This window comes from Cariama cristata, unplaced genomic scaffold (assembly GCF_000690535.1).
Source record: "Cariama cristata isolate BGI_N322 unplaced genomic scaffold, ASM69053v1 scaffold12474, whole genome shotgun sequence".
Taxonomy (NCBI): domain Eukaryota; kingdom Metazoa; phylum Chordata; class Aves; order Cariamiformes; family Cariamidae; genus Cariama; species Cariama cristata.
This window is the reverse complement of record NW_009613557.1, coordinates 22,244-48,654: the sequence shown is the minus strand read 5'-3', so window position 1 is coordinate 48,654 and position 26,411 is coordinate 22,244. Positions and strand designations below refer to the sequence as shown.

Here is a 26,411-nt window from a genome sequence, read left to right as displayed (position 1 = left end):
ATAATGAAATCTTATAATAAAAGTTAGCTAGACTATAAGAATATTCTATTATACTTTCACAGCTTCAATAATAAAATATCAAAATCAGACAGTAAGAGTTAGTCTGTGTACCATGCCAAAAACTGAAAATCCTGAGTAATTTCTAATTCTAATTATGTCTTTATATATGCCTGTTTGTATGAGAATGCTCCTGTATCTAAGCATTTTTTTCAGTGCCTTTTAATAATGTAAAGAGATTGTAAAACTCTACATTTGCTTCTTGGTTTGTTGTTTTGGTTGGTTGGTTTGTTTGTTTGTTTTGTTTTTAGAGAGCACTTGAGCCTCCTGACGTGCATCATGAGAGACTTCTTCCTGTTTCTATACTAGGATTCATTGTAAATCTTATAGGAATATTTGTTTTTCAACATGGAGGTCATGGGCATTCACATGGCTCTGGTAGGATGTCTATAATTCTTAGTACTGTTTCCTTTCTTGGCACCCTGTGTTCCAGGACCTTATAATGTTCCAATGAGAACCCTAGTATTAAATTTTACTGTCTTTTTTAGTGGCAATCGTAGCCAAATGTATATGTGACTTGTTGCAATATTGACTTTTATGTTTTATCACTAGCCCTAGTATGTTACTACCATACTTCTCATGTTAATATCCATTAACGGGAAGGCCAAGAACTCCAGAATCTGCTTTCTGGAACATGCACTCTTCTGCACGTTATTGGAAGAGATTTGCAGAATGTCTTTGGGACAAAATTGAGCTGAAGTTAAGCGAAGTCTTGGCTGGAAGATTTACAAAACGGTGTCTGAACCAAATTTTAAGTATGGGATGATTCAGCTTCAGGTGCTTCTCAACTTAGTGTCTTTTGAATTTAAATGCAGAATTTATTTGCTTAAATATATATGGTAAACATTTTGGGGTTTGTTTTTTTTTCTCTGCAAAGCTAATTGTTCTCTCTTTCAGCTTAACGTATAAACTGATATAGACTGGTGGAAGAAAATAGTCTTTGGTCTTTAAGGAGCAATTTAAGCTTCAATTTTTAACGTATGAACAATAGCTAATTTCTTGTTTCTTAAAACAGCTATTTTTAACCTGCTTGTATGTAATTATGCGTACATTTTTCAAATTGTACTAGAAGTGTAGCACAACTTGTCTCAGAAGTGGGAATGTGTAAAAGCACTTGACTTCTCAAATCAGGTATATGTTTTATATGGCTGCACAGCATAGATTTAGATGACAAATAGGTTGTGTTCTCTTAACTTATTTAAAGCAATACTTTAAGGTGACCTGAAAGATGAATAGGTTTCAAGTAGCTTACAAACAAATGTAAGCATGCGTTTATTCAACACTTAAATTTATACTCTGATGGTGATACTTGTTTATAGGGCATGAACACAGCCATTCCCTATTTAATGGTGGTCTCAGCCATGGACACAGTCACGGAGGTCACGGTCACAGCCATGAGCATAAACATACCCATGGACACACTCATGATCACGGCCATAGCCATGGACACTCTCACGGTCAGGATTATTGTCATGGTAAGTACTTAGTTAATGTCATAGACCATCTTGACTCAATTTAAATTTGCTATTAATGATTTACTAGAAACAAAAAAAAAGAGAGGGTGCTGGCAGCTTGTTGCAAGTGCACATGGAAGTAATTTTGCTAAATGTGTGGTATGCTATGCCACCACCATGCTTTGTGACTCATTTTGGTAAATGCTGTTTCACTTGCAGTAAGCTCAGTGTTGGTTTTTAAAGGTTTTGCTTTATCTGCATTTATTGAATGTTCACCAATATGTTATAAATTGGCAAAAGATAAGCAGATGCGTGCTATAGCAGCACAGTGAAATTAGTTATCAAGTGCTTTGTTTCAACTTTTCATTAAAATCGTTAGACAAAGTTACGCTGCTTTGCTAGCGTTCTCCATTTGAATAATTTTACAGATGAAGATACTGTGAAAGATGAACAAACAATTTTATTTTGGTTACTTAGGGATTGATATGTTGTACTTGGTTTGTGATCTCAAATAGAAAATTTTCCCCATCTTGTGTAGTTGTGATCTATTTTAAAGCTGGTTATGAAAAAGGTACTTTGTATCTTAGCTATGCTTAAATCTTTTCTATAAAGGCAAACAATCTGTGAAGAGACATTCATGCAAAATGTGATCAGTAGCCTTCACTGTGGGAGAAGACACAGTGTGGTTACTACCTATTTGAAACGATGCAAATGAAAGCCTTACTGTAATGCAGGGTTGTCAGTCCTTCCTGCCTAAGCCATAAACTAGAGTCTGATATGACTGAGAATGTGCACATTCAGAGCGGGGAATAATGTGGTAACTTGCAGACAGGAGGTGACAGAGAGTATGAAAATATTTACTTGTCCCTTCTTTGCTATTTTTAGTAGAAAGTAGCATAGAAATAGAATAGAAAACTTGTTTTCTAAGTGTTCTCCTGGAGTTTGGTTGGAAAGCAGGAGCTCCCCCCTTCTACCTCTTCCTTGCTCTCCCCATGCCCCCCGCCCCAGTGGAGCAGCAAATATAGCTATCTGGTGCAATTTGATATTCAAATCAACTTTAGCATAAATTATTATATATCTTCACCAGAAGTCATTTGATATCCTTTAACAAGTTTTTTTTAAAATATCTTTCTGACATGTCCCACAGAGACATTAATCTGCTTTGATAAGAGGATTTTTTTGACATAGATCTACCTTCTGCAAGTCTTATCTTTGTTCTTTTACATTAGGTATAAATGCTTGCTTAAGTAAAATATTTCTGGTTAGCAAAATTATTTGACCTTACTCTTCTTGCTTGCATGCATGGCTGGTATTCTTGAGGGGGCCTTATTTTGCTAAATACTAGGAAGGTCTTATTTCTCAGTTTGTTTTCGTTAAAAAACAAATGTTGATCTTTATATATATATATACCCACACACATACATAAAATCTATTGTGTAAAGTGGTATTTTCTTTACAGAAGAAAAAGTGCTTTAAAACCTCTAACTTAATTGCTGGGTTGAAAAACAATAGCTAGAGTAAAAACTAGTCATTGTGAGCAGCTTGTCTGTTCAAGAAATTTGAGAAAGGAAGTCCATAATAGAATATACCACTAGAGAGAGCCTTTGTGTAGGTTAATGTGCCAAGAATTGTCTTCACAGGTGACCACTCTCTTGAAGGGATGGCTGGATCCAGCAAACAGATTTTACAAGGTATGTTGAAAATAATTATAATTTTTTTATTAGTTTTATCGTGGTCTGCCAGCCTGTGACTCTTTGTCACACATCTGTTCTAGAGGGTGCCTCTGGGTAAATGCTACATTTGTCTTAGAGGAGCTATTTTATGAAGCCCCTTCCACCTGTAAACAGAGCAGTACCATACCCTGTGCGTGGCTAGGCATTTGGCACATTCACTGAAGTGTAAGTCATGGAATCATAGAATGGTTTGGTTGGAGGGGACCTTAAAGATGATCTAGTTCCAACCCCCCTGCCATGGGCAGGGACACCTTCCACCAGACCAGGTTGCTCAAAGCCCCATCCAGCCTGGCCTTGAACACTTCCAGGGATGGGGCACCCACAACTTCTCTGGGCAACCTGTGCCACTGCCTCACCACCCTCACCGTGAGGAATTCTTCCTAATACCTAATGTAAATCTTCCTTCTTCCAGTTTAAAGCCGTTGCCCCGTGTCCTATCACTCATGCCCTTGTAAGAAGTCCCTCCCCAGCTTTTTTGTAGGCCCATTTAGGTACTGGAAGGCTGCTCTAAGGTCTCCCCGGAGCCTTCCCTTCTGCATGCTGAACAGCCCCAACTCTTTCAGCCTGTAGATGTAATGCAGATTCAACACAGTTTAAAAGGGAGATCCCAAAAGCTGGGATTCAGCTTCTGTTACTCGTGCTGAAAAATCACATAATAATAATCTGGGAAAAAGTGGTTAAAAACAGAAACTTGAGAAACCTAATTGCAATTTATGCTCTGGAAAGTAGAAAACAATATTATTAAGATAGAATGTATTTCAAAAATTTAGACTGATAGAATTGTTAAAGGATACCTGAGCTTAAAACTTGTATTTCATCAAGCTATTACAGTTGTTTTAGTACAAGATGGTAATTCACTCTAAATTGCTTGAAGGAGTGTTGGAGTCCATGATCTCCTGAGCGTAAGTGCTAATTCAGATACCAGTTTTGAGCTTTGATTAATTTTTTTTTTGAAGTGTTCAAAAGTTAGACGGAGAAAATTATGTAATGTAAGAGGTGGTAATTATTTGGCGTACCCAAATGTACGTAGTATTTTCTCTCTTGGATGATTTTCTGACTTGTTTGTAGTCTTGAAAAAGAACAGTTTTCAACCTCTTCCAGAATTTATAGTATACGGTATTATTTATATGTATACTCAGTACTTCAGTAGAAGATATTTGCAGGTCGGTCTTTTCATGAAAGGCACACGTTAATTGAAGCATATTAAAAGACTCAATTTTATATAATTTTATTCCAATTTTTCAATACTGTGGTGGGTTGGCTCTGGCCAGCAACTAAGCACCCAGCAGCTGCTCGCTCACTCCTATGGTGGGAGAGGGAAGAGAATTAGAAGAGTCAAAGTGAGAACTACTCTTGGATGGAGAAAAAGACAGTTTAGTAAGTGAAGGGGGGGGTAGGGGGGGTGGGGGAGATAAATAATAATTTTAAAAAAAAAAATTATGCAAAGACACTCGCTCACCACCTCCCACCAGAGACCAATGCCCAGAAAAGTCTCTGAGCAACAGCTCTTTTGGAAAGGCAAACCCCCAGTTTTATTGCTAAACAGGTGTGATGTTCTATGGTATGTAATAACCCTGTGGTCAGTTCGGGTCAGCTGTCCTGGCCATGTGCCCTCCCAGCATCTTGCCCACCCCAGCGTACTTGCTGCGGGTGCAGAGTGAGAAGCAGGCGGCCTCAGTGCTGGGCAAGCACTGTTGAGCAGTAGCTAAAACATTGGTGTGTTGTCAACACAGTTTTAGACAAATCTAAACAACTGCATCATGCAGGCTGCTATGGAGAAAACCGAACTCCATCCCAGTCAGACTCAGTACAAATGTAGACTTGGGAAAATCACTAAAGAGCTCATTTATAATTGTGTGTTGTTTTTCTGAGGGGGGATTATCCGAGGCTGGGGAATTGTATTGTTTCTGAATGACTGTTCCCATCGTTGCCAGCAGAGAGCGCCAAAGGCTAAAGCTTAGCTGGCTGCCCGGTGCGTGTTTCTCTCTCTGTGACGGTAGCGTGGCGTTCTCCAAAACAAGAGTGAAGTTGTTCATGTCTGCAGTATTGTTTCATTCTCAAAATCATTTGTCTTCGATTTCTTTTCCAAATAACTTCTACAAGGTCAACGTCTTTCAAAGCTTTACGGGTGTGTTTCTGTTAGCAGTCTTTCCATCTTGTACAGTGCTTACCATTGTCTGTAGGCATCGGGGAACATGAGTTTCTTTACTGTAATATGGGTGGGTATTGAATGAAAAAAAATAAGCTGCATCTGTTAATTACTGCTTAAGTTGATAGCCATGCCGTGAAATACCCCTTACTGCAAGTGTGGAAAATAATGTAAATTCTTCAGATGCTCTGTGTTCTATACATATGTTGAAACCCTGCGGTCACTTTCTGTGTTTGACCAAAAATTGAGCACAATTTTAATAAGCATGAATCATGTTATCTAGTTCTTGCAACTCTTCTTGGTAAACTGTCTTTGAAATACTCTATTAGCTTTAAGAATACAAGTTGTAATGATACCAGTTAATCTCTTACAGGTGTATTTCTACACATTGTTGCAGACACACTTGGAAGTATTGGTGTAATCATATCTGCTATATTGATGCAGAACTATGGTCTAATGATAGCAGATCCTATTTGTTCAATGCTAATAGCACTACTTATAGGTGTAAGGTAAGCATTGCTATCACTGATATTTATTAGTATTTTTGATGCTAGTTATAGCACAAATTACAGCTCAGAAGAAAAGGTTTGTCTGTTGCTAATGACTTCTGATGTTTGCTTTTCTTCCAAAAGCGATATGTTACCTCTGTTCTGGTGTGCTCTTACATGAGCTATCTTTCTTTTCTACAGCTACAGCTTTTTCTCTTAAATCTGCATATTTTACCCCTGTTTGCATAATACTACAAAAATGTCTTTCACATTTGAATTGTAGAAAGCTTCCTCTCTGTATTTAGTACATGCTTATATAAACCAATGTACTCCAGTAAATGGAGCAGAATGGCTTCAGGGCAGCAGAGTTTAGCCTGCTGGCACAGGATCTTCCCTTGTCCTTGACAAATCAAGGCTGGTAACTTTTTTTTTCCCCATCCCTGGCGAGAACTGTCTTTTCCTTTGTATTTGTATTCTGAGACAGCCTTATTCCCTTTAAGGTCTGATGGAAATGCTTCAAGTAGTTCTGGGCTTTCCCAGTTGTTGCTTACCAAGATCACTGTAAATGTGAAGCTATTTGGATTGGACTGGACAAGCAAACATTTCATTCAGTGATGCTGTTATTGAGGCTTTTCTGGCAGCAGTTTCAATGGTGGCATAGGGCAGAGTGCCACAACTCCAGTTACAACCTAATAACTGAACACCTTTGTCTCTTCAGCAGTGGTGAATGTCATCTGATTAACTGCAGCTACTTATGCTTATACCATATATGGCATGTTTATACCATAAGCATGGCAGCATTTGCAGAATTATTGATGTGAATCTCCCCTGTTTATCAGAGTAGGGCAACATGGTTCAGGCACTAAATGCCCACAGAAATCTGTGTGCTAGAGATCACTATTAAATTACCACTTTCATATAAGCTTAATATTTTGACTTAAACCTGTTGTCCTTCATAAAGGACAAATTATTATAAACTAATTCTATCACTGAAATCTCAAAAAATTTGAAAGAAAATGTGCAGGTTACCAAGGGGGAAGAAACTATTGCTGAGGTAATAGCTAAGTAAAACACAGGTTTCCATACACTTTGTATTTTAAGGGTCTAGCTTTGTGTACAGCAAAGCACCTGTGGAGTGCTCATCAGAAAATACCACATGAATGAGAGGTTGGTTGTTTTTTTTCTTCCATCATACAGAGGTTGGAAGAAGACTGCCTTCCATAATAGAGGTTTCATAATAAAGCTTTTATAGGTCTTCTAGCACAGTTAGGAGGAACGTCTGAGGTCCATATTCTATGCTGAAAATGCTGGAGAAGTTCACTGTTTAATGTGTCTTTTGACCTGATAACCAGACCTCAGCCTGTAACATTATTTTGTTGGTCCATGATGCTATAAATGATCTCTAGAATCATTATGCCAACTGAGTGCAGTCAGCTGCATCATAGTCAGTAGAAGCAAGCCTGCATTTCTTGCAGACTGACACATCTTAGCACAGCAGTGGAGCGAACAGTAGTTGCAGGAGGGTTTTTTTTAATTTTTTTTTTTTTTTTTTACTAAACTATGAATGGCTTTGCTTGAAATACACTTAAACCAGATCATAAACAAGATTACTGGCAGTTTCAGATTGATATTCTTTGAGAGCTTGAGTCCCCTTTTGTGTTGTTTGACTTTAATAATCTTCGTTTACATTTCTGGACATATAACCACTGTTTATTCTGCCTTATTCTTTACTATGCTGTGTGTGTGAAGTGCTCGTCTAGAATTAATGCAAAAGGTTTTCCAGATTTTCCCCTAAGGTGGTCTTTTGTAACAGTAATATGAGGGCCCAGCTGTTGATTGCTGGGATATATAATAGTTTTGTCCTTATCTTTTCAAGTCACCTAAATCTAACCTAGAGAAAAGATTATACTGAAATTTTGTGAAATTTAAAATTGGAGGGGAAGAACATTGTTCGCAAAAAGTCTTTAAACTGATAGTGGCAAGAGCTGTGCCTGGCTCTTTTACATTGTCTGTTTGCTCATGGGATGCATGTGGGTTTGAGGTGGGGAGGAGGGGGAAGTACAATATGTATTACAGGGATTCCTGGCCACTTCTGTGGGCCTATTTGCAACCTTGATAAATAACTTGGGGGGAGGGATTTGGCTTTTGATTAAATAATTGTTTGCTGTTTCAGAGGAATGTTTGTCAATTTTACTTGTGCAGAGTGCCCCCTCACGTCCCTTTTACTACTTAAACCAACTTTGATAAGGTGGAGTGGGATAGGAGTATGTGTGCCCCAACAAGTGGACCTGTGCATGTGTGTTTAAAAATCAGGATCTGTTCTTTGTGACTGTAATAAAGCAAGCAAAAAGAGGCAAAAGCCAGTATGATAAAGTTGTCCAAAAGTTTTAATACTGTCTGGAGACTTTCACCTAGTTGGGACTGTAAAGCTTTGCTTCTTTCAAATAGGGTTGTGTAAAAGCCCCAAGATGCTGTCTCTTCTTACAGGGGTACTTTAGCTGATTGGTTTAAATCTAAAGAGTAGTGTATTTTATTGCTGATCTTCCAAAGCTCTTTTTCATTACTCCACATTCTAAGTATACAAAAGTGTCCATTTCCATTTAATTAGCTGCTTAGACCTCTGGTTCTACATTAAATGTATTAGTTAGTAACTGATGAACTAGAACAGGCAATACTGTACTGGCTGCTGTTAATATTAACCAACAGCTCTTAGTGAAAGCAAAACCTTGAGCATGGATCTTCTTCTATGTCTTAGAGTACTCTGAAACTTAAAACAGTTGAAATGTCAAAATTTGTATGGAAATGCTTTTGCTCTTGGCTGTCAACTTGTTGTTTCGGCGGGAGAATTCTTTCCTAGGAGAAGATCTTTTTATGTGTGTATATCTTGGCTCTTGTGCTGGCCTTCTGTCACTTGTTCTCAAATGCCAAATGACTGTGTTGGATTAAGACTTGCCTAGAGTACAGGTGCTTTTCTATTATCAGGAAATGATAACAGTTGAATAGTGATAAATGAAACAGTTGTGAATATTGCCGATGGCTGCATGAGTGATGTAAAGTCATTGTGGGAGAGTGGTCCAGACTTGAATCATTTCTGTTAATTTTTAGGTAACGAGGATACACTATTCTGAATGTTACAGTCTAGAAACCCTGCTGGTTGTATATGAAAATAAAGTATACATTAAGGAAATTGTTTTCATAAAGCTGGAAATTCCCAATGAAATACAAACTGGTAAATGAATTTTTACTCATGTTTGTTGGTGGCTTTCTCCTCTAAGGGCAGGATCCTCAGAGCAGTCTAGATTACAGTATCATTTTTGGATGTGTGTTTAGTCTAAGTAGTTAGTAGGCTTTCTAGCTGGAACAAGCTTGCATAGAGATGAATTAGGACAGAATTGTAGATGTAAATTCAGGGCAGGAGTCTTCTATAGGATAAACAACATTCTTGTAAACAGTATAACAAGGTACCTTCAAAGAAGTCTTTGGATTCCTAACTTTAAAAAGTAGTTTTCTTAATCAACTGAACAATCTGGAACACTATCACTATTGGGATTTGGGAAAGACTATATTCTTGCAGTATGATGGGTATTATTGGAATTATGTATTCAGAAACACATTTGAATTATTTTCGGCAAAACCAGATTTATTTTCTGATGCTGAGCTTTAAGTATATGTATTTAAAAGAGAAATTCTTGTGATAGTAGGTGCAGGAGGAGCAAAGAAAATGATGTGACAGTATATGGGTTTGAAACTAGTGAGAATCCATTCTGTTTCTTTTTAACAAATTACATTGGCATGTTTTCTGACCTGATGAGTTATTATTGTAGGAATATCCAAGTAATGCGTTAACTTGGTACCATTGTATAACCAACTTGCAGCTTTTATATCCTGTAAAGATGCAAGTAGTACAAAGTAATCTAGAAAAGCAATTAGGTTAAAATGGGAGAATAACAGATGTTGAATTTGGTATCCATTACTGGATGTGGGATAGTATCTATGAAATCACATGGTATTTTGCTCTTACTTTCTTGAAATAAGCAAATTAGTATAGTGGACTAACAAAACTATCACCAAGAAATTTCAGGTTCTCAACTCTAGCTGCTTCATTATCTGAGTATATATTGAAATTTTCTTGAAAGTGAAAATAATTATCTCACTGAATTTTGTCTCAAATTTTACAAAAATAAATACTTTGCAATTCAATTTCATAGTTTTCCTGAAACTGATGATTAAACATAGTTTAATTTAGAAATATATACTGGTGAATCTGCATTAGTATATTACACTTTGCTTACACAATCAAATATTTAATCAAAATGTGGATATTGTAGCGCATTTACATTTTAAGTGCACTTTAAGGTCATTAAGTAGCTGTTGTAATTTATTTATGCCACTGCAGTAAGCTGTGTTTTTGTTGAAAGTCTGATGATACCGTGTTCATACAGGTCATTAGATTTTAAATACAAAATGCATACATTTTAGGAATGTGTGTAGAACATTTTGTGTAGTCCAAATGTATCAGGCAAAGGCGTAAGCTATATAGAGTTTGTTTTAATTTACTTAAACTGTAAAACTAATGTTTTTGATTCTTTATGTACAGTTAATGTTTAAGATAAAACCTGAATGAGGTGATAGTGACAAGATGCCTTGAGACTGTCTGAGGAGCATTATAATAGCTTGCTCTTTAGCAAGGAAGATTCAAGAAAATGTTAAACGAAAAATGGAAGACAAACTAAAATTAAGAAATTACTGTGTAATCGGTGAATTTAGTTTTTTGAAGTTTTAATGAAGTTTGGGTTTTGCCCTTTTTTTTCTGAATAAAATGTGCATATACCACTTAACCTGGTAGTGATTTGGCTTCAATCATGTATCCTCCAAGTTACTGCTTAACAGTCTGAGTTTGACTTATAGAGTGGGTAGGGAGTAGGTTTGATCCAGGGCTCTTGGTTTGGTTGGTTTGTTTGGTTTTTAATCTGTATTCTTTCTGGGATGCTTGTGTATCCAACGTTTGATCCAGGGCTCTTGGTTTGGTTGGTTGGTTTGGTTTTTAATCTGTCTTCTTTCTGGGATGCTTGTGTATCCAACAAAGGACTAAAGGCAGAACAGAAATCCTTATTCCCTTCCATGGAACTACGTCTAATAAGCCAGTAGAATATCAAAGCAGTTGCATGGGAGTGCAGAGGGGAATCATTGCTCTTGATCCAAGACTGCTTGTTTCTAGATGAAATAACTGTTCGTTCATTTTACGTTGAGTGTTTGCTTCAGTGTTGGGCAACTCTCTGATTTACTGGAGTCTTGCCTACTCCTATTAGTGAGTTTCTCTGTTCAGTTTTCTGAAATGATGGCAACACTTACCAAAAGAAATCACAAAAATATCTGTATAGGATGACTAGAGAACTTACCATTGCAATATAAAGCTGCACAGCCTCTAATTTGTAACCTATTTTGTCTTGTGCAGATGCACGAAGGGTTGAGCAATGCCTCTTCAGAGAAGTCATGTAGCACTTTTAATTCAAATGATTGAGCCTTCCTGTAGACAGCTTCTCTAATTAGTGCAACTTGTCAACTACTGACATGGTCACTCTGTGTTGTTCCTGTGATCCTTCTCTAAGGTGACATACTCTCTGCCTAACGCCTCATGAGTTACTGCAGAACATTCTGGCTGCACAGTGAAAATCCTGTGTGGGATTCTTCTGAGGTGGTTTTCAGTGACAAATAAATACGCTTCTAACCTTAGTGGAAGCAGAAATCAGGTAGCTCTTACTAGAGTATAGAGAGGTAAGATCAGCCATTTCCCTTTAGTGGACTATGACTGTCTACATCCCAGTAAAAGCCTGTCTTCAGTAGGATTATATAGAAATATTGTTAATACCTATTACATCTTATGCTTTAAAATTTATCTTTTAGGAAGAAGAAAAATAGCCCACATATTACTGTTCTGATAGAGAGGAAAAGGCTTGAAGTCAGATACTTTCCACTTTGCGAAGTTCATTTTGCTTTTACGTGCTGTAGAAAGTTGTGTTTTCTCCATTTATGTGTTTATCTGTTCAGTCTTGACAAGCAGAGGGCTTGGTAGTTCGTGGTTCCTCAATTGGAGAGCTATATCCTGTAACCTTTTAAAATCTCTGCATCATACATCTATGGCCAATTCTGAAGGGTGAAGCTGGTGTGGGTGGGGGATTGTAGCTCTTGAGTGTTCGTGGGTGCTGCCACTAATATCTGATGAATCCTTTCTTTGATTACTTTCTGTACTATCTCATGCAAGTGTCCATTTAATTATAAAGTATAAATAGGACATGCTTAAAATAGATGAGTCTGTTTTACCAGCATTTTGTTTGAAGTATTTTTAAAAAAAAAAAAGCTCGGCTATTTCATAGTTGATACTCTTCAAGTTTTTCCTAGGGTATTTTCCCTGTAATTTAATGTGCCTGAATCAATAATCAATTTCTCAAGTCTCTAAACTGCTTTTAATATTTAAAACTAAATGTTCATTTGTGTTTTAGCCTTAGGATTCTAAACCTTATTCTGAAATGTTGAAGCAATTTTAGTATTTCGATCAGCTATGTGAAATTAGTCATCAAGCAAAAGCCAGAACTCCAGTATAAAGCAAGAAGTTTGTCCAAAACCACTATTAGAGCCACATGTTTCTAAAAAGGCATCATAGACTAAGTATGATACTAGATTGGATAGAGCATGCAGACTACATATTAAGCGGTCAAAGAAACGAGGCAATTTACTTCAGTCATTTAGTGAAGTTGTTTCCATGAGTTACATCGATTTTACATAAAGTCTAGAGCTGCTTGAACATGATATAATATGAAAGAGCTTTGGGGGAGGACATGCCTGTAACATTTGGGGTATATGCCTGTAATGTTTGGGGCCTAACAGTATAAAAATTACTTTTTTAAATTAAGTGCTGCATTCACTAAGATTCAGAAGGAATGTTCTGTAGCAAAACTCACGCAAACTAGCATGCTTGTTGTTGGTGCTGTTTTGAGCCGTCATTGCTAAATGGCACCCGCTACCTTTATTTACAAGGTAATGGTACCTGCCAGCCTTGCTTGAGAATCGAAGTACTATGCTATTGTAAGAACAGACAATTTAAAATTGGAAAAGTAAATGTTAAAAGTGTGATCCTTGTCTTGAGCAAAGCCTGCAGTCTGATTAAAATTGCCATTGCCCAATAGAAAAATTTTATTAAAGTTCTGAAATAGGCGGACAGTCTTGGCACTGCAGATGTACACGGTGGCTGGAAAAAAAAATTTGAAATCTGACTGAAGATTTTAATCTACAGTATTTGAAGAACCGTAGCTGATCTTGAGTCTTAGCAATGTTTGTTTATCTTCCACAAAATCTATTGCAAGTATCCTCTATTTTCTATACTGCTCAGAGCAGTAAATGAATTTCCTGCTGTGCTCTGACTACAGTGACTGTGTAAAGGGTTCTCTACAGAATCACAGAATCAATTTGGTTGGAAGAGACCTCTGGGATCATCGAGTCCAACCTTTGCCCTAACTCCACCATGTCAGCTAGACCATGGCACCAAGTGCCACATCCAGTCTTTTCTTAAACACCTCCAGGGATGGTGACTCCACCACCTCCCTGGACAGCCCATTCCAGTGCCTAACGACCCTTTCTGTGAAGAAACGCCTCCTAATTTATACCCAGAACTTCCCCTGGCTCAGTTCCAGACTGTCCCCTCTTGTCCTGTCACTTCTGCCCTGGGAGAAGGGGCCGACCCCAACTTTACTACAACCTCCTCTCAGGTACTTGTAGAGAGTGGTAAGGTCTCCCCTCAGCCTCCTCTTCTCCAGGCTAAACAACCCCAGTTCCCTTAGCCGCTCCCCATCAGACTTGTGCTCCAGACCCTTCACCACCTTTGTTGCCCTTCTCTGGACTCGCTCCAGCACCTCAATATCGTTCTTGTCATGAGGAGCTAGAACTGAACACAGTATTCGAGGTGCGGCCTCACCAGTGCCGAGTACAGGGGGACAATCACTGCCCTGGTCCTGCTGGCCACACTATTCCTGATACAAGCCAGGATGTCATTGGCCTTCTTGGCCACCTGGGCACACTGCTGGCTCATGTTCAGCCAGCTGTCAACCAGCACCCGGAGGTCTTTTTCTGCTTGACCACTTTCTAACCACTCTTCCCCCAGCCTGTAACCCTGCACGGGGTTTTTGTGGCTGAAGTTTAGGCACCTTTTACCCCACAGTTGTTTTCATCCTTGCTGTCCAAGATCATGACAATGCCAGAGTCTTGCTAGCTATGCTTGCAAAAACAGTGGCATAAACAGAATGGGACTGGAACAGGTATGAGTATTATCTGAATGTGATGCAAGTTGATTAAGAGGCTGATGCTTTCACTCTTTGTTGTTAATTGAGCCATGTGTAGTAGTGGCAGGCTGGATTTATCAGATTCATGTCAATAGCTTTTACCTGTTTGAACACCTTTCCCTTCCTCTGTAAAAGCATATGTGAAAGTGTGGTGTGCTGCTAACTCATTTTGCACGTGTTAGCCACTTTTGCTATTGTGGCTTTTGTAGAGGATATGTTTATGTCCCAAGCCTGGCTGTGGGTTAGTGCCTCTTTCAAATTCTGTTGTTCTGTAAAGGAGTGTGATATTTTAGATTCAAGGCTTGGTAATGAGAGACCATTGGAAAATTGTGTCTGCTTTAGCAGCATTACAGACTTCTTATGCATGAAAAAACTCTCCATGAGAATTCAGCATTATTTATTTTCCTCAATAATCTTTTTGTAAATTAAAAAAAAAAGGGGGGAGTGTGAAGTACCAGTGGAATAGTTGCTGCAGAGACAATGAAATGTATTTTGCACTAGTGACTAATCCAAAAAAAGGAAAGCTTGGTCAAATTCTCTAACCACATTTTCAGCCTGTTTGGTGTCGTCATCTTTCCTAGTGTTTTCTTCAGTCACATGAGATGGAACTAATACTTCTAGTGTCTCATGGTGATTAAGTAATACTGGGGTTTAGTTAGTGTTTGAGAAAAGTGCATATGATCTGGAGTTTTGGTTTTTAATTAAAGGTTTTGTACTTCAGTAGTATGCATTAAACAATGGAGAACCTGAGACAGAAAACTGGATTCTATTGTTTGTCCTGTTAGTTTGGCTTACAGTAAAGACTACCTTGTAAGATAGCGTCCCTTTGGATGCAGAGATGCATGTGTGGACTTCGGTGCTCTAACAGCATTTGTGAGGGCATATCACATCACCGCAGCTGTCTTTCGGCCTTTTCAGCTTTGCAAAAGATAAATTTGTAGCTGAATGCTGTGTGTAAGTTAGAGGAGGGAGGTGTGACCTTGAATATGCTTCAGCTTGCACCTACAGTATCAAGCCACATCCTGATTTACCTCTGTTCTTTGGCCCTTTAAGATGTCTGTTTCAGTTAAAAGTTTAGCTTTTTGTGAAGTCTGGATAAAAGCGTAACTTGTGCAGCATTATTGCCAAAAACATGAATAGGTGAAGTCTTGCCAGCAGGGAGACTATCTCTTAAGCTGTACCACCTGTACTAGGAGTGGAGTGTCTTTCCCTGATCAGCTTTTTGTGTATTAGTTGATTTTGAGCTAATGGTTCCAACATGTGCTGCTTAAAACTGCACCCCATTACCTAGCAAGGAGAGACGGTCTTTGGTGCTTGTGCACACCCTGCTGATTGTGTAGACTTAACCTTGGAAGATCAGTTTCTTAGGCAACAAGGTTTTCAGAATTAAGCAGGTATTCATTTTAAATACATCTTCAGCTGAAGATGCAGCTGAAAACTTCCTCTTTTCGATGTGCATCCTGAGCCAGAATTAATCAACCAGTTTCACTGACCAGATCCTTTTTTGGAATGGGTTAATATGCCCAACCTGCTAGTCTTAAATTTCTGTAGGCTGTCTCTCCAAAACTCCTACTTGCCAATTCCTTTCCATTCCATCAGATAATGTACATCAGTTTTTATCAAATAATGTAAATAAGTTCTGCAAATCAGACATTTTTTGGTCAGATTTCTTTCATGGATTTTTTTCACTCTGAGTGGTATGTTCCAGTAAAAAAGCAGGCTCCTACATTCTCCATTCCTTTAGTCCTTTCCTTGGGAAAAAATATGCAGCCTGTATGTGTGTGTTTTCCCAAGCCTTTGGATGCATATGTTAGAAGGACCTTGTTAAATTTATGGGGATGGAGACAGTGTTCAAAAATCTTGTATTCAGTTTGCATCCTGAACTTGTGTATTAGTCTTTCAAGGTTTTTATTAAGAAGCAAACCTGCATTTTAAATAGTGAGTTAAACTGGAATCAATTCAGCAACGGAGTACTTTGGCAGCTCCAGCTCCCTTTCATGTAATGCTTGTGACATGGACATTATTTAGTGAGGTGGGTCCATTGATAAGAGAACCTTTTCCCTTAAACTTCTGTAATCCACTGTCTGTAGAATGTGACACTCCAATTAAGCTTCCTTTAGACAGATTGACAGTTATTGCATTGCTAAATGTTTAATTGTCTTGGTGACAAGTCCAGTTTAGGCAGCTCCTGCCTGCCCCTAATTGCTCCTTGCTATTTCTGAACTGATTCCTGAGTAGCAGTGCAGCTGCGTGAGGCCGTGTGATGGAGTGCATCAGGCAGTGAATGTGGCTGGAATAACCAGGAGACTTAGTTTTAGGGTGGTTGTTTTTCCAGGGGTTCATTAGACAAGAGTCATGCATGCTCTACCTCCCTCCCACCCCTGGCTAAGGATTAGCCAAGGAATGAGCTGAGCAGATGATCAGCCAGCACTGCTTCCATGTACAAATGGAACCATCTCTTTAAAATTGGAAAAGAATGGTTAGATCATGCTGTTCATCATCTGCAAATATAGAGCTGGTCTGTGCAGTGCGTTCTGCATCACTTCATGAGATTTTAAACAAAGATTCTGCCATTTCCTTTGACAGACGGCCCAATTAATCTTTTACAAATGTTTGCTGGATGCTTTTTATCCCATCATTCTCTGTACTCCAGCTGCGGTGCCAGTGCTGAACACTGGAATTCAGCTTACAGTTTCTGAAATACATAATCACTTTTGGTCTAGTGTTAGGTGACTTATATACTCTTGAAATTAGATTGCTATTTAAGTTTTAGTATTTGGTTATAGATATTTGTCATGCTCTTGAAAATTTTAGGATGCTGTGCTGAGCCAGACATGATGTATTACTCCTAAACAAAAAATCACCATACTGAATACTTAATAAGAGTATAAATTTTTAGGGTAGCTTCAGGGTATGGGCTTACTGGTGTCCTAGTTTTATTTAAAAAAAAAAAAAAAAAAAAGAGGAAACTAATAATAGTAAGAAAGGATATTAAGTGTCATCTTAGTTTGCTGATTAAACAAGACCATTTGGCCATGAGGGAACCTCTAATCACTGCCAAATGTTCAGTACTTGAGCTTGGATGAGACCCTACACTTAGTTCGCTTCAAGAATATGCTAAGTTGTCTATTTCTGACAAAATAACCTTGTTATAGCTGGACTGGTCCATACTAATTTTGTTTTATGATCTCCCCATTATTATCTTAGTTCATAAGAAAAATATGCCTTACACAAAAATATGCCAAACACAAAAGCAAAAACCATTTCAGTTGCATGTTTTTATGGTTGGTTTTGAGTGATTGCCATTGAAGTAGGTTTTGGTTTTGAGCTATACTCATCAGCTGCTTTGTCATATAACTTTTAAGACACTAAGAGATTTCATGTCAAAACCCATGATTAAACTGTTAATCTTTTGTGATTGTCCACCAGTTGGCTCTATGGAAGATCTGAGGGAGAAGTAATCTTGCCTTTAGTAAGACATCATAGCAATTTTGTCAATCATTTTATTTTGTGTGCCAGGTTTTCATCATAAGTTTCTCAGCTTCTGGTGAAGCAACTAAGGACAACTTCTTCAAGAGTGTTTAGAAATGCTGTGTTGCTCTTTGTTCTGCATCTTTTGAAAATGTAATAGTAGCTAACTTCCTTTTTTCTTTCCAGTATTGTTCCACTTTTAAAAGAATCCATTGGAATTTTGATGCAGCGAACTCCTCCTTCCCTGGAAAACGCCCTGCCTCAGTGCTACCAGAGGGTGAGGTCTTAGGCCATTTTTGTTTCAGATCAAGCTGCTGACTGAATGAGCCTCAGCTGTGTCTATAAGGATATTTTGTGATGTTTTTCCAGTAATGCCTGTGAAAGATTCCTTAGATTGTATAAATGGAGGTACCAGTTTGATTCCTATTTTTCTGAAGTCCTAAATTGTATGTAGCTTCAACTCAGTTGGTGTTTTAAAACATGCTATGATAGTTAGAAAAATAGATCCTGAAGCTTTTCCTCTCGAAGTACTTTGTGCTGATACAAAGTGCATAATATCTTTCTGTTTTGTTCAGCTTTCGTCTCTTTCAAAATCTAGCTCTTAATAAAGCGAGGTGAAGTAACATTGGAAGTCGATTTATAAAAATATATAGATTACTCTGGATTTGACCTCTCCTGGTACTCCTGTTTAACTTACCTATTACTGTGTCATGACCTGAATGTTGAAGCGCCTTTGCAAAGTTAATACAAAGCACTTGTAGGAGTGTCATCTTTTGTCAGGAAGTTACAGGATTGTAATCATCACATGGAGAGTTTGCTAAAATTGGACAGAAGAAAAAGCAGGGTTTTGACAGGACAAACCTAAGCCCTCACCTCTCACAAATTGTTTTATGGGAAAATTCCTGCATTTGCAAAAATTGCTGTTCTAATTGAATGCCCCCTCAAATTTAATAACTGTGACTTTTCTCTCTTGGACACCACTGTTTTCAGAAATGGTTTCAGTGAAATATATGTAGAATGTAGATACAGCAAGGTACAAAATCATGACACATACTTACAATCTGTATGTTTTCACCTTCCTTACAATTACTGAGATAGTAATAAGGAATTTAAGTGAAATATCACAAATTGCACAGTGAACTAGAAGGAAAAGAATGCATTGACTTTTATAGTATTTTCTGTAAAAGAACCAACATAGTACAAACAAACATTTTCTGAAATATATATTTTTTTAATTTGCCTGTATTTTTAGGTGCAGCAGTTGCAAGGAGTTTACAGTTTACATGATCCACATTTCTGGACCCTCTGTACTGATGTTTACATAGGGACTTTGAAATTATTAGTAGCTCCTGATGCTGATGGAAGGTGGATTCTAAGCCAGACTCACAATATTTTTACTCAGGTATGTCTCATCAGTGGAAATCACATCTCAGTGTAAATTGCCTGTCGTGATAAGACAGTGTAATTCTGATCAAGAAAAATTAAATGTTTCTGGGTTTGGTATCAGTGTGTTTTGAAAAGCTTCTCTGCTGTATAGAACCATTTCCAAATACTCAGTAGTGTAGATGGAATTATTGTACCTCTCTGCATTAGTTTTTGATGCCACTTAATGGAAATAACAGCTGTAGATGTCTGAGGTGTATCAAATTGGGTTGAAACCCTGTATTGACCTATGAGGAACTAAGAAAATAGATGAGGCTTCCCTCAAGACAGGGTTTCCAACCACAGGCTGGAGCTACTGAAGTTTTTCACTGTGCTAATGCTGTATTTGTCATTCATTTCTATCCCTCTAAGAATCTATGGTCTTTGCGTATTTTGTTGTCTTTTAGTGACATCCATGCTACAGTGATCACTAGTTTTATGTTGTATACAGCCAGTGTGTTGCCATTTATTTCCCTACAGGTTTGTTGGGTTTTTTTGATAGATAGTGATGTATTTGATAGCAATTGGAGCTGATATGAAATGCTGAAATTCTTGTAAACAACAGAAGCTTTATTAGAAGTTGATAGTTCTTGCCTTAAGATTAAAATCTTACAAATTTAAGAAAGATTTTTCTGTTGCTTCCTTATACTTTTAACCATGAAGTGTGAAATTCAGTTTGGCTGCCTATTCCAGTATAGCTACTGGATGTGAATGGTTTACAAGTAGAACCTAGAATGTATTAAGATAAAATAGAAAATTCTTCTCCAAGAGAAACTTATTCTCTCTCTTATACTATCCAGAGCCAAATATCCTGGTTTTATTCTTGATATTGGAGGGCTGTTCTTGAAAAAAATGTAGCATTTTTCCATAATGTCCTTTTTCTGCTTTTGAGTAATGGAGAGTTCTGTAGCTGCAAAGGAGACAAATATTCCTGTTTATAACCAGTGTTTTAGGTAGCAAACTATTGTCAGCTAAAGGGTAGTAGTTTGGAGCTATGTAAATTACTAACTTAGAGAAGTCAGTTGGACGGTGAAGAAAGGGGGCTTCTAATCAGGTATATTTGATATGGTAAATAAAAACTGCTTCTGTCAACAGTTTAATTAGTGGTTGCATAAATGTTCTTTTCAAAGCTTTCTATAGTGGGGAAAGGCCTTGTGTCCTCACATGCATGTTCTTTCCCTTGTTCTACATGTTGTATGGGCCTACTGCATTGGCAGCTTGCGTATGCGATGGCTTAGTGAATTGTTTACACATCTGATAAGTGCCCCTTTTGTCAACTGTTTTATAACATTTATTAAAAATTCCAGACTGAATTTTTTTTTAACGCCTTTCTGCATACTCAGTTTCTGGACTGTCAGGAGAAATGCCGCTGAAGCCAACTATACAATGTGCTGCCCAAGTGCATGAATTCTTTTGAACTCCTTAAAGTTTAAGAAATTTTAAAGTAGTCAGTCCTAGGAAACCCAATAAACATAAACACACATACTTGGTTTTATGTTGGAGACTTAGGGAAAGGGAATTTGTTGTGACAAATATTCTAAAATCAAACTTTATCAATAAAGTTTGGTCCTTTCTGAGATGTTCCATCACATACAGCTCTAGATTATTGAGTAGGCAGAAATGAATCTGCATGGCTTATTCTGCAGACTACTAAGAGATATTTTTGGGGAAGGACTATGCAGAACATTCTGTTACATTAAAACTAATTTTACATCTCAAGTCTCCAAAGGATCGCATTTTCCAAATGAGTCATTAGCTCTTCAGCTGTTTTGTAGCTGTGCAGGTATCAAGAGCCATGTGTCTAGGAAGGGAGTGGAGAGAACAAGGTCTATCATTTTTCTTATCTGACCTATGGTAACAAGTGGAGGAATAGTTGGAACAAGTAGAGATTTTTCTGCTCAGTAATATTGTTCCTCATTAATCTTAATATAATTGGTAGTTGTTTTTGCCATTCAACTGAGCTAAAAGCACGTTGATGATAGTTGAAGACAATCTGATCTTTAGCAGTGTTCAGTCCAGTGCTTCAAGATCACATTGCATAACCAGTGACCATCACAATATTGTTGCTGGCCTGCCGCTGAGGTTAAAATGAATGACTAAATGATTTTTTTAATGCTGTTTTATACTGAATTATGATTAAAAAAAACTAAGCAAGTCCATCTAAGCCTAGTTTAATAGGATTTCTGAGAAGAGAAATGCTTTTGTATAATTCACATACCTTTACCAAAAGTTATTTTAGTGTGTCATGATGTCATGTAAATTCACTGTAGCCATTGTGCTTTCTTGCTAGAATCTTAATGTAGAGCGGGTTCAAACAACAAATCCCATGTCACGTTCTTGTGCTTAGCTGCATTTTAAGCTGACAGCTCTTCAAGCAGCTTCCTTTTCAGGAAGTAAAACTTGTAGAAAAGTAGGAATTGCTTTTGTGCAGCTTCATGAGTGAGAGTTATTTAGGATGAATCAGAAACAGTAATGTGGCCAAGCTAATGCTAATATATAATGACATATGTGCACTTCATTGTGACTGAAGAACTATGTATTCATACAGTGCTCTCAAAGTTTGTAGGCTTCCAAATTGCCGGTATCTCAGGGAATGATGTGCTAAATGTGGAAGATGAATTACAGAAAAATAAGATAACTGAGGGTTTTTGCTAGGTAACTTACTGATGTGGACTGGTGTTCAGGACAGTTAAACTGCTTTGGCTTTATAGGTTTGGGGTTTTTTTAAACTCTCCTTCTCTTTTCCATAGGCAGGAGTAAGACAGCTTTACGTACAGATTGATGTCGCAGCCATGTAGTGAATTTCTGAAATTGTGCTGTTGGACCAAAGTTTTCTGTACTGTAACGGTATAACAACACACTTCTCAAGACAGAGCCTGCCTCCACCGCTGTTCTGGAATTGATTGGATATATTTCTGCCCTTGGGCTATGGATGGAGTTCACTTCTAAGGAGTAAATACTGAATGAATGTTTTGGACTTTGGGTCTTGTTTTTTCGTGGCCCCTAAACTTCTACGTTTTTGAGGGTTTTTTACTTACTAAGATTGTGGTACTGGAAACCCTGTCATGTCTTCAGTAAAGCTGCTGAAACCACTGCTCATTCCCATAAAACCAGTGTTATCAACAATTGGAAACTTGTTTTGTAGATTATGTCACGATGGCTGACATGCTTCAATATAATTGTATGTTTGTACAATTGTTTGTACTTTGCAAACTTAATGAACCAAACCATATTGGGTTTTCCAAGTGCCTTTTATATCAGGAGAGGTATTTGCCAGCATAAATATGGAGCATCAAAGGGTTTTATTACTTTTGCAAATCTCTTGTATGCAGTCTGATTATTTACTAGTGATGTATGTGGGGGTTTGTGTACTTGCATAACTGTAGATGTTAGACATCCCTTATACTTGGATTTTACCAAACAGACAGAAAAATTCTAAATGTAAAAGGCAAAGATGTTGTGAAGAGACGTGCTTCCAAAACAAGCTGGATATTTTGTTGCCCATCTCCTGTGGAAATTATTTTAGTCAAAATATTAGATTTAACTCCAATTCTTAGTCTCTTCATACTCTTGAGAGTAATGAGACATTACATGATGCTACTCATGTTCATAGTCACTGAATCAACAGACAGCTGAGGGAAGATGCTGGTGATGGAAGCAGTGCTTGAAGTTTTTTATCTTCCAAATTCTGTGGCAGAAAAAATTAAATTCCTAAATTGCTTGTGAAAGCTTAAATCTCCTTGATTTTTATTAGGTTGTAATAATTTTTATTAAAGCAATTGGTGAGATAACTTTTGCTTTTCCAAATACTGAAAATAGTTGTTCCTGGCGGCTGTACCTGAAATGGAAATAAGGACCATGGTTCATGCTGTTTAAAATTATGCTTTTTCCAGGTTGACAAGTCCAATATTTTTGACTATCTTACTGTAGCCTTGTGTGTTTTCATGGGGGAAAAAAAATTCTTAGTGCAATAAGTGTTTTTTCCAGAAACATTAGTCTGTCCTATTTTTCTAGCATTTATAATCATTTTACACTTTCAGACCTGAGTGGTGTTTTCAAAGACAATCTGCTATACTTGGTATTACAGATGATAATTCCACTATGCTGTAGTAGTTAACCTAGTAATGGAAGATTTTATAAGAGGAAGTTTTACAAACAGAACATTGTGGAGTAAAAAAATAAGATGGGCATTTTTCTGATAAATCATATCTGCTACTGACTGGTATGGATTTTAAGTATTCTGGTACCCAATATGTGGTAATGCTGAAATCAAGGCCCTCTGAACCTGACAACATCTGTGTAGTAAGTGGTAGGCACTATGAGAGTACCGAAGATTCATTTGCAGAAATGGTTGGTTTGCCACTGATGTTGCTGAATTCATGATAGAGATGAAGAATTTCTTGCATTCATTCCATTGTTCCTATATAGCACCTGAATTTTGATCTCTTCATGTGAAAACATGATGGTTGCCAGATTGATAGGTGGTTCCTGAATTTTCCAGATGAAAACATGATTCCAGATTGTTGAGTTTGTACAAAGCTTGCTGGTGTACTCTTGTGCTTGGAACTAAAAACAGGGTGTAAAGAAAAAGAGCAGTAAAAAGCCACATACATACTGCTTTTAAGACTTAGTCTTTTCCAGTCTTCAGATCCTTTATCCCTGTTGCTGGTCTGTGAACCTGTTCGTTTCTCCTGGGGATGCAGGAGCAGACTGCTCTTCCAGCTGCCCACACTGTGCCACATCTCTCTCTCCTGGCCTCCTGCCTGGCGCCCATCGGGCTCCCTCCTCATCACCCCTTGCAGATGCTCTGCTGGGCCTGGAGTTCCTGACTGGAGGATGGGATCTGAAAGTTACACGGCACAGGGAAGGGTGCAAGAATCTGTTGAGCAAATTTGAGTATTGCAGTTTATGATACTGTTTGCCTCTATGTTCACAGAAAAGGTAATTAAAATATGGTTGTGATTACAGGGCGGGGTTCCCTTGTATTGTTTTGTAGTATGTTGCATATAGACGGTGGCTTCTTGGTTGACAGCATGATTTCTTGATTTTTTAATTTTTTTTTTAGTTAATATTACTACTATTTAAGGCTAGAGAAGATCAACTGATACCATGTTAAAGGCAAGCTCCAGCCAACTTCATTGCAATTGTGTCATGATCCAAGAGCAGGCTTTGGTTTAAGTATTTTTATAGCAGCATGTTTTGGGACTGAGTATTCCTGGACTTGCTTAAATACTGTAGTGCAACCCAAGATGCTGGGCTTGACCACTATTTTAGTTTTCTTAATGAAAAGACAACTGCTACAATTTTTTTCCAAGTGAGAATCTGCCTGAGTGGCAATTGGGTTTGATTGGTGGTGGTCAGTTTAAGATGTACATGTATAAACTTTTTAAATAAGGGAAATTGAGTGAAAAAGCCTATAAGGTGGTTATAATTACACAATGTCGATTTTAATAACTTTTGACATCTTTTTGTTGCTTATAATGACTTATCTAACTGTTGGAAGCATATGTACAAGTCTGAGTTTTCTAACCAAGACAGGACTTTCTTCATTAAGGACAACTTGATGTCTTTATAGTAAGAAATGTATCATTTGTTTGTTAAATATAATTGAGGATAGTAAGTCAGATGCAAAGTAGGCCTTTTTAGGCCTTCTGAAAAAGGGTAAGCATCACAAAAATTCTACAGAAGACAGTAGATGATATGTCCAGTAGGTAACCACAATCACATCTAGTATGTCAGTAAACAGCGACATCTGATTTTTTTTTTTTTCACCTACTAAGGGGATACTTGCTCAGGTTTTAGGAGAGTACAAATCATGCAATTGGAAGTGCAGCTTTTCTTATCCTGAGAGTCAAAGCACCATTATTTTGCATTTTGCTAATTACCTAATACTTGGCTGCTTATGTAACGCTTTGCTTTTAATACTTTATTGGAGATGCATTGCATCATTTAAACAAAGATTTGTGTGAATGACGGACAGCCAGAGATGGATGAATGTCTGCAGATCATCTGCTAAAAGTCAGCTTCCTGGTATCCAGTACTTAATTTTGAACCAAGTTTACAAAGTATGATTTTTCTCATGTTTTCATGTAGCTGAAGCTTACTGGTCTTTGTGGGTTTTTTCTGTGACTGAAAACAGTAACTGAACAACCATATTGTCCCAAAAGATGAAGCCTGGTCCTTTGTAGGCTAATCCTGTAAGTCTATACATATCGATAGACTTGTTCCTTACAACACTACAGAGAGCTAGATTACTTGTGTGATTTGATAAACTAAGCCAAAAAGTGCTGGTCCAAGTAAATGACTCTGCCTTTTTACATAATTCTGCTTACTAAAACAAAAGTTTAATTGCATCATTAGTAAGAGCTGCTGACACTATTTTTACAGAAAAATTGAAACTGCTGCTACTACTAAAATGGACCTTAGTGACTCTTAACATTCTTAATTCTTTTTTTTCTGAAGAAGTAAAGCTGGGCTAAAGGTGAAGGAAAGAAAGGGTATTTCTCTTTAAGTGTTGTGAGTGAACCTGTTTTGGGAATGTAAACAAGATAAAAGAGGGGAGAGAATCTGCTGCTGAACTGCAGTTTTCCACCCTCTGCACCCACTGTGCAATCAAATTGTAAAGTTCATGGCTTTTCTCTCACAGCACAGATTTCAGTTGCAGAAACCTTCATGCTTCTATAAAATGCAAACGCTAATCATACTTGTGTAACAAGTAAATACCAGTTCAGAGCAACAGCTTTAGTTACTGATTAAGGCCTGTCCTGTTTTCCCCAGCAACCATCAGACTGCCACTTGCTATGGTTCTTGATTATCCCACCCCTTTGAAGTGTGTTTGGGAATGAGTGTAGAGGGATTTTTTTTATTTATTTTTTTTTTAAATAATCCATTTCTCTGATCCCTAATACTGGCTCAGTGGTTAATTCCTCCTTTACACTTCTATGAAAATCCCTATCTGCAACTTGCTGGGATTCCCTTTTAGATTTCTCTCCCATTCAGGCATTGTTGCAGTGACCATCCCTGTTGGGACTTCACTGGCCAGAGACTGCTATAATGTGAAAAGATGCCAGTTTTGCTTCTGCTGTGCGTGGTGTGTGACAACTACATGTCTCACTCTGTGCAAATACTGGTTAATCTACTTGTCTGTTTCAGTGAGCCACAAAAAGTTCCTGCCTATGTGGCAATTTGGCGGAAATAATGTGTAAAAGGAGTTGTGTATTTCACTTCCCATGTGCATTGAAGTCTTTCATGTGTGTGCTGGGATCTTGTACAAGAGTTAAATGAATCGCTACAGCATTTTCGCT

At 37.7% G+C, this 26,411-nt stretch overlaps 1 protein-coding gene across 1 annotated transcript in view; it reads left to right on the top strand.

The window, feature by feature from the left end:
- The window catches only part of SLC30A7 (solute carrier family 30 (zinc transporter), member 7), a 31,453-nt gene extending 8,839 nt beyond the window's left edge, over positions 1–22,614 (top strand). Inside the window, exons 4-10 of the mRNA XM_009699074.1 lie at positions 309–435; positions 1,377–1,532; positions 3,152–3,202; positions 5,767–5,902; positions 17,872–17,962; positions 18,938–19,087; positions 21,858–22,614. Of these exons, the coding sequence (XP_009697376.1) occupies positions 309–435; positions 1,377–1,532; positions 3,152–3,202; positions 5,767–5,902; positions 17,872–17,962; positions 18,938–19,087; positions 21,858–21,905 (759 nt within the window). The 3' untranslated portion in view covers positions 21,906–22,614. The remainder of the gene's footprint in view (positions 1–308; positions 436–1,376; positions 1,533–3,151; positions 3,203–5,766; positions 5,903–17,871; positions 17,963–18,937; positions 19,088–21,857) is intronic.
- Positions 22,615–26,411: the final 3,797 nt, after the last annotated feature.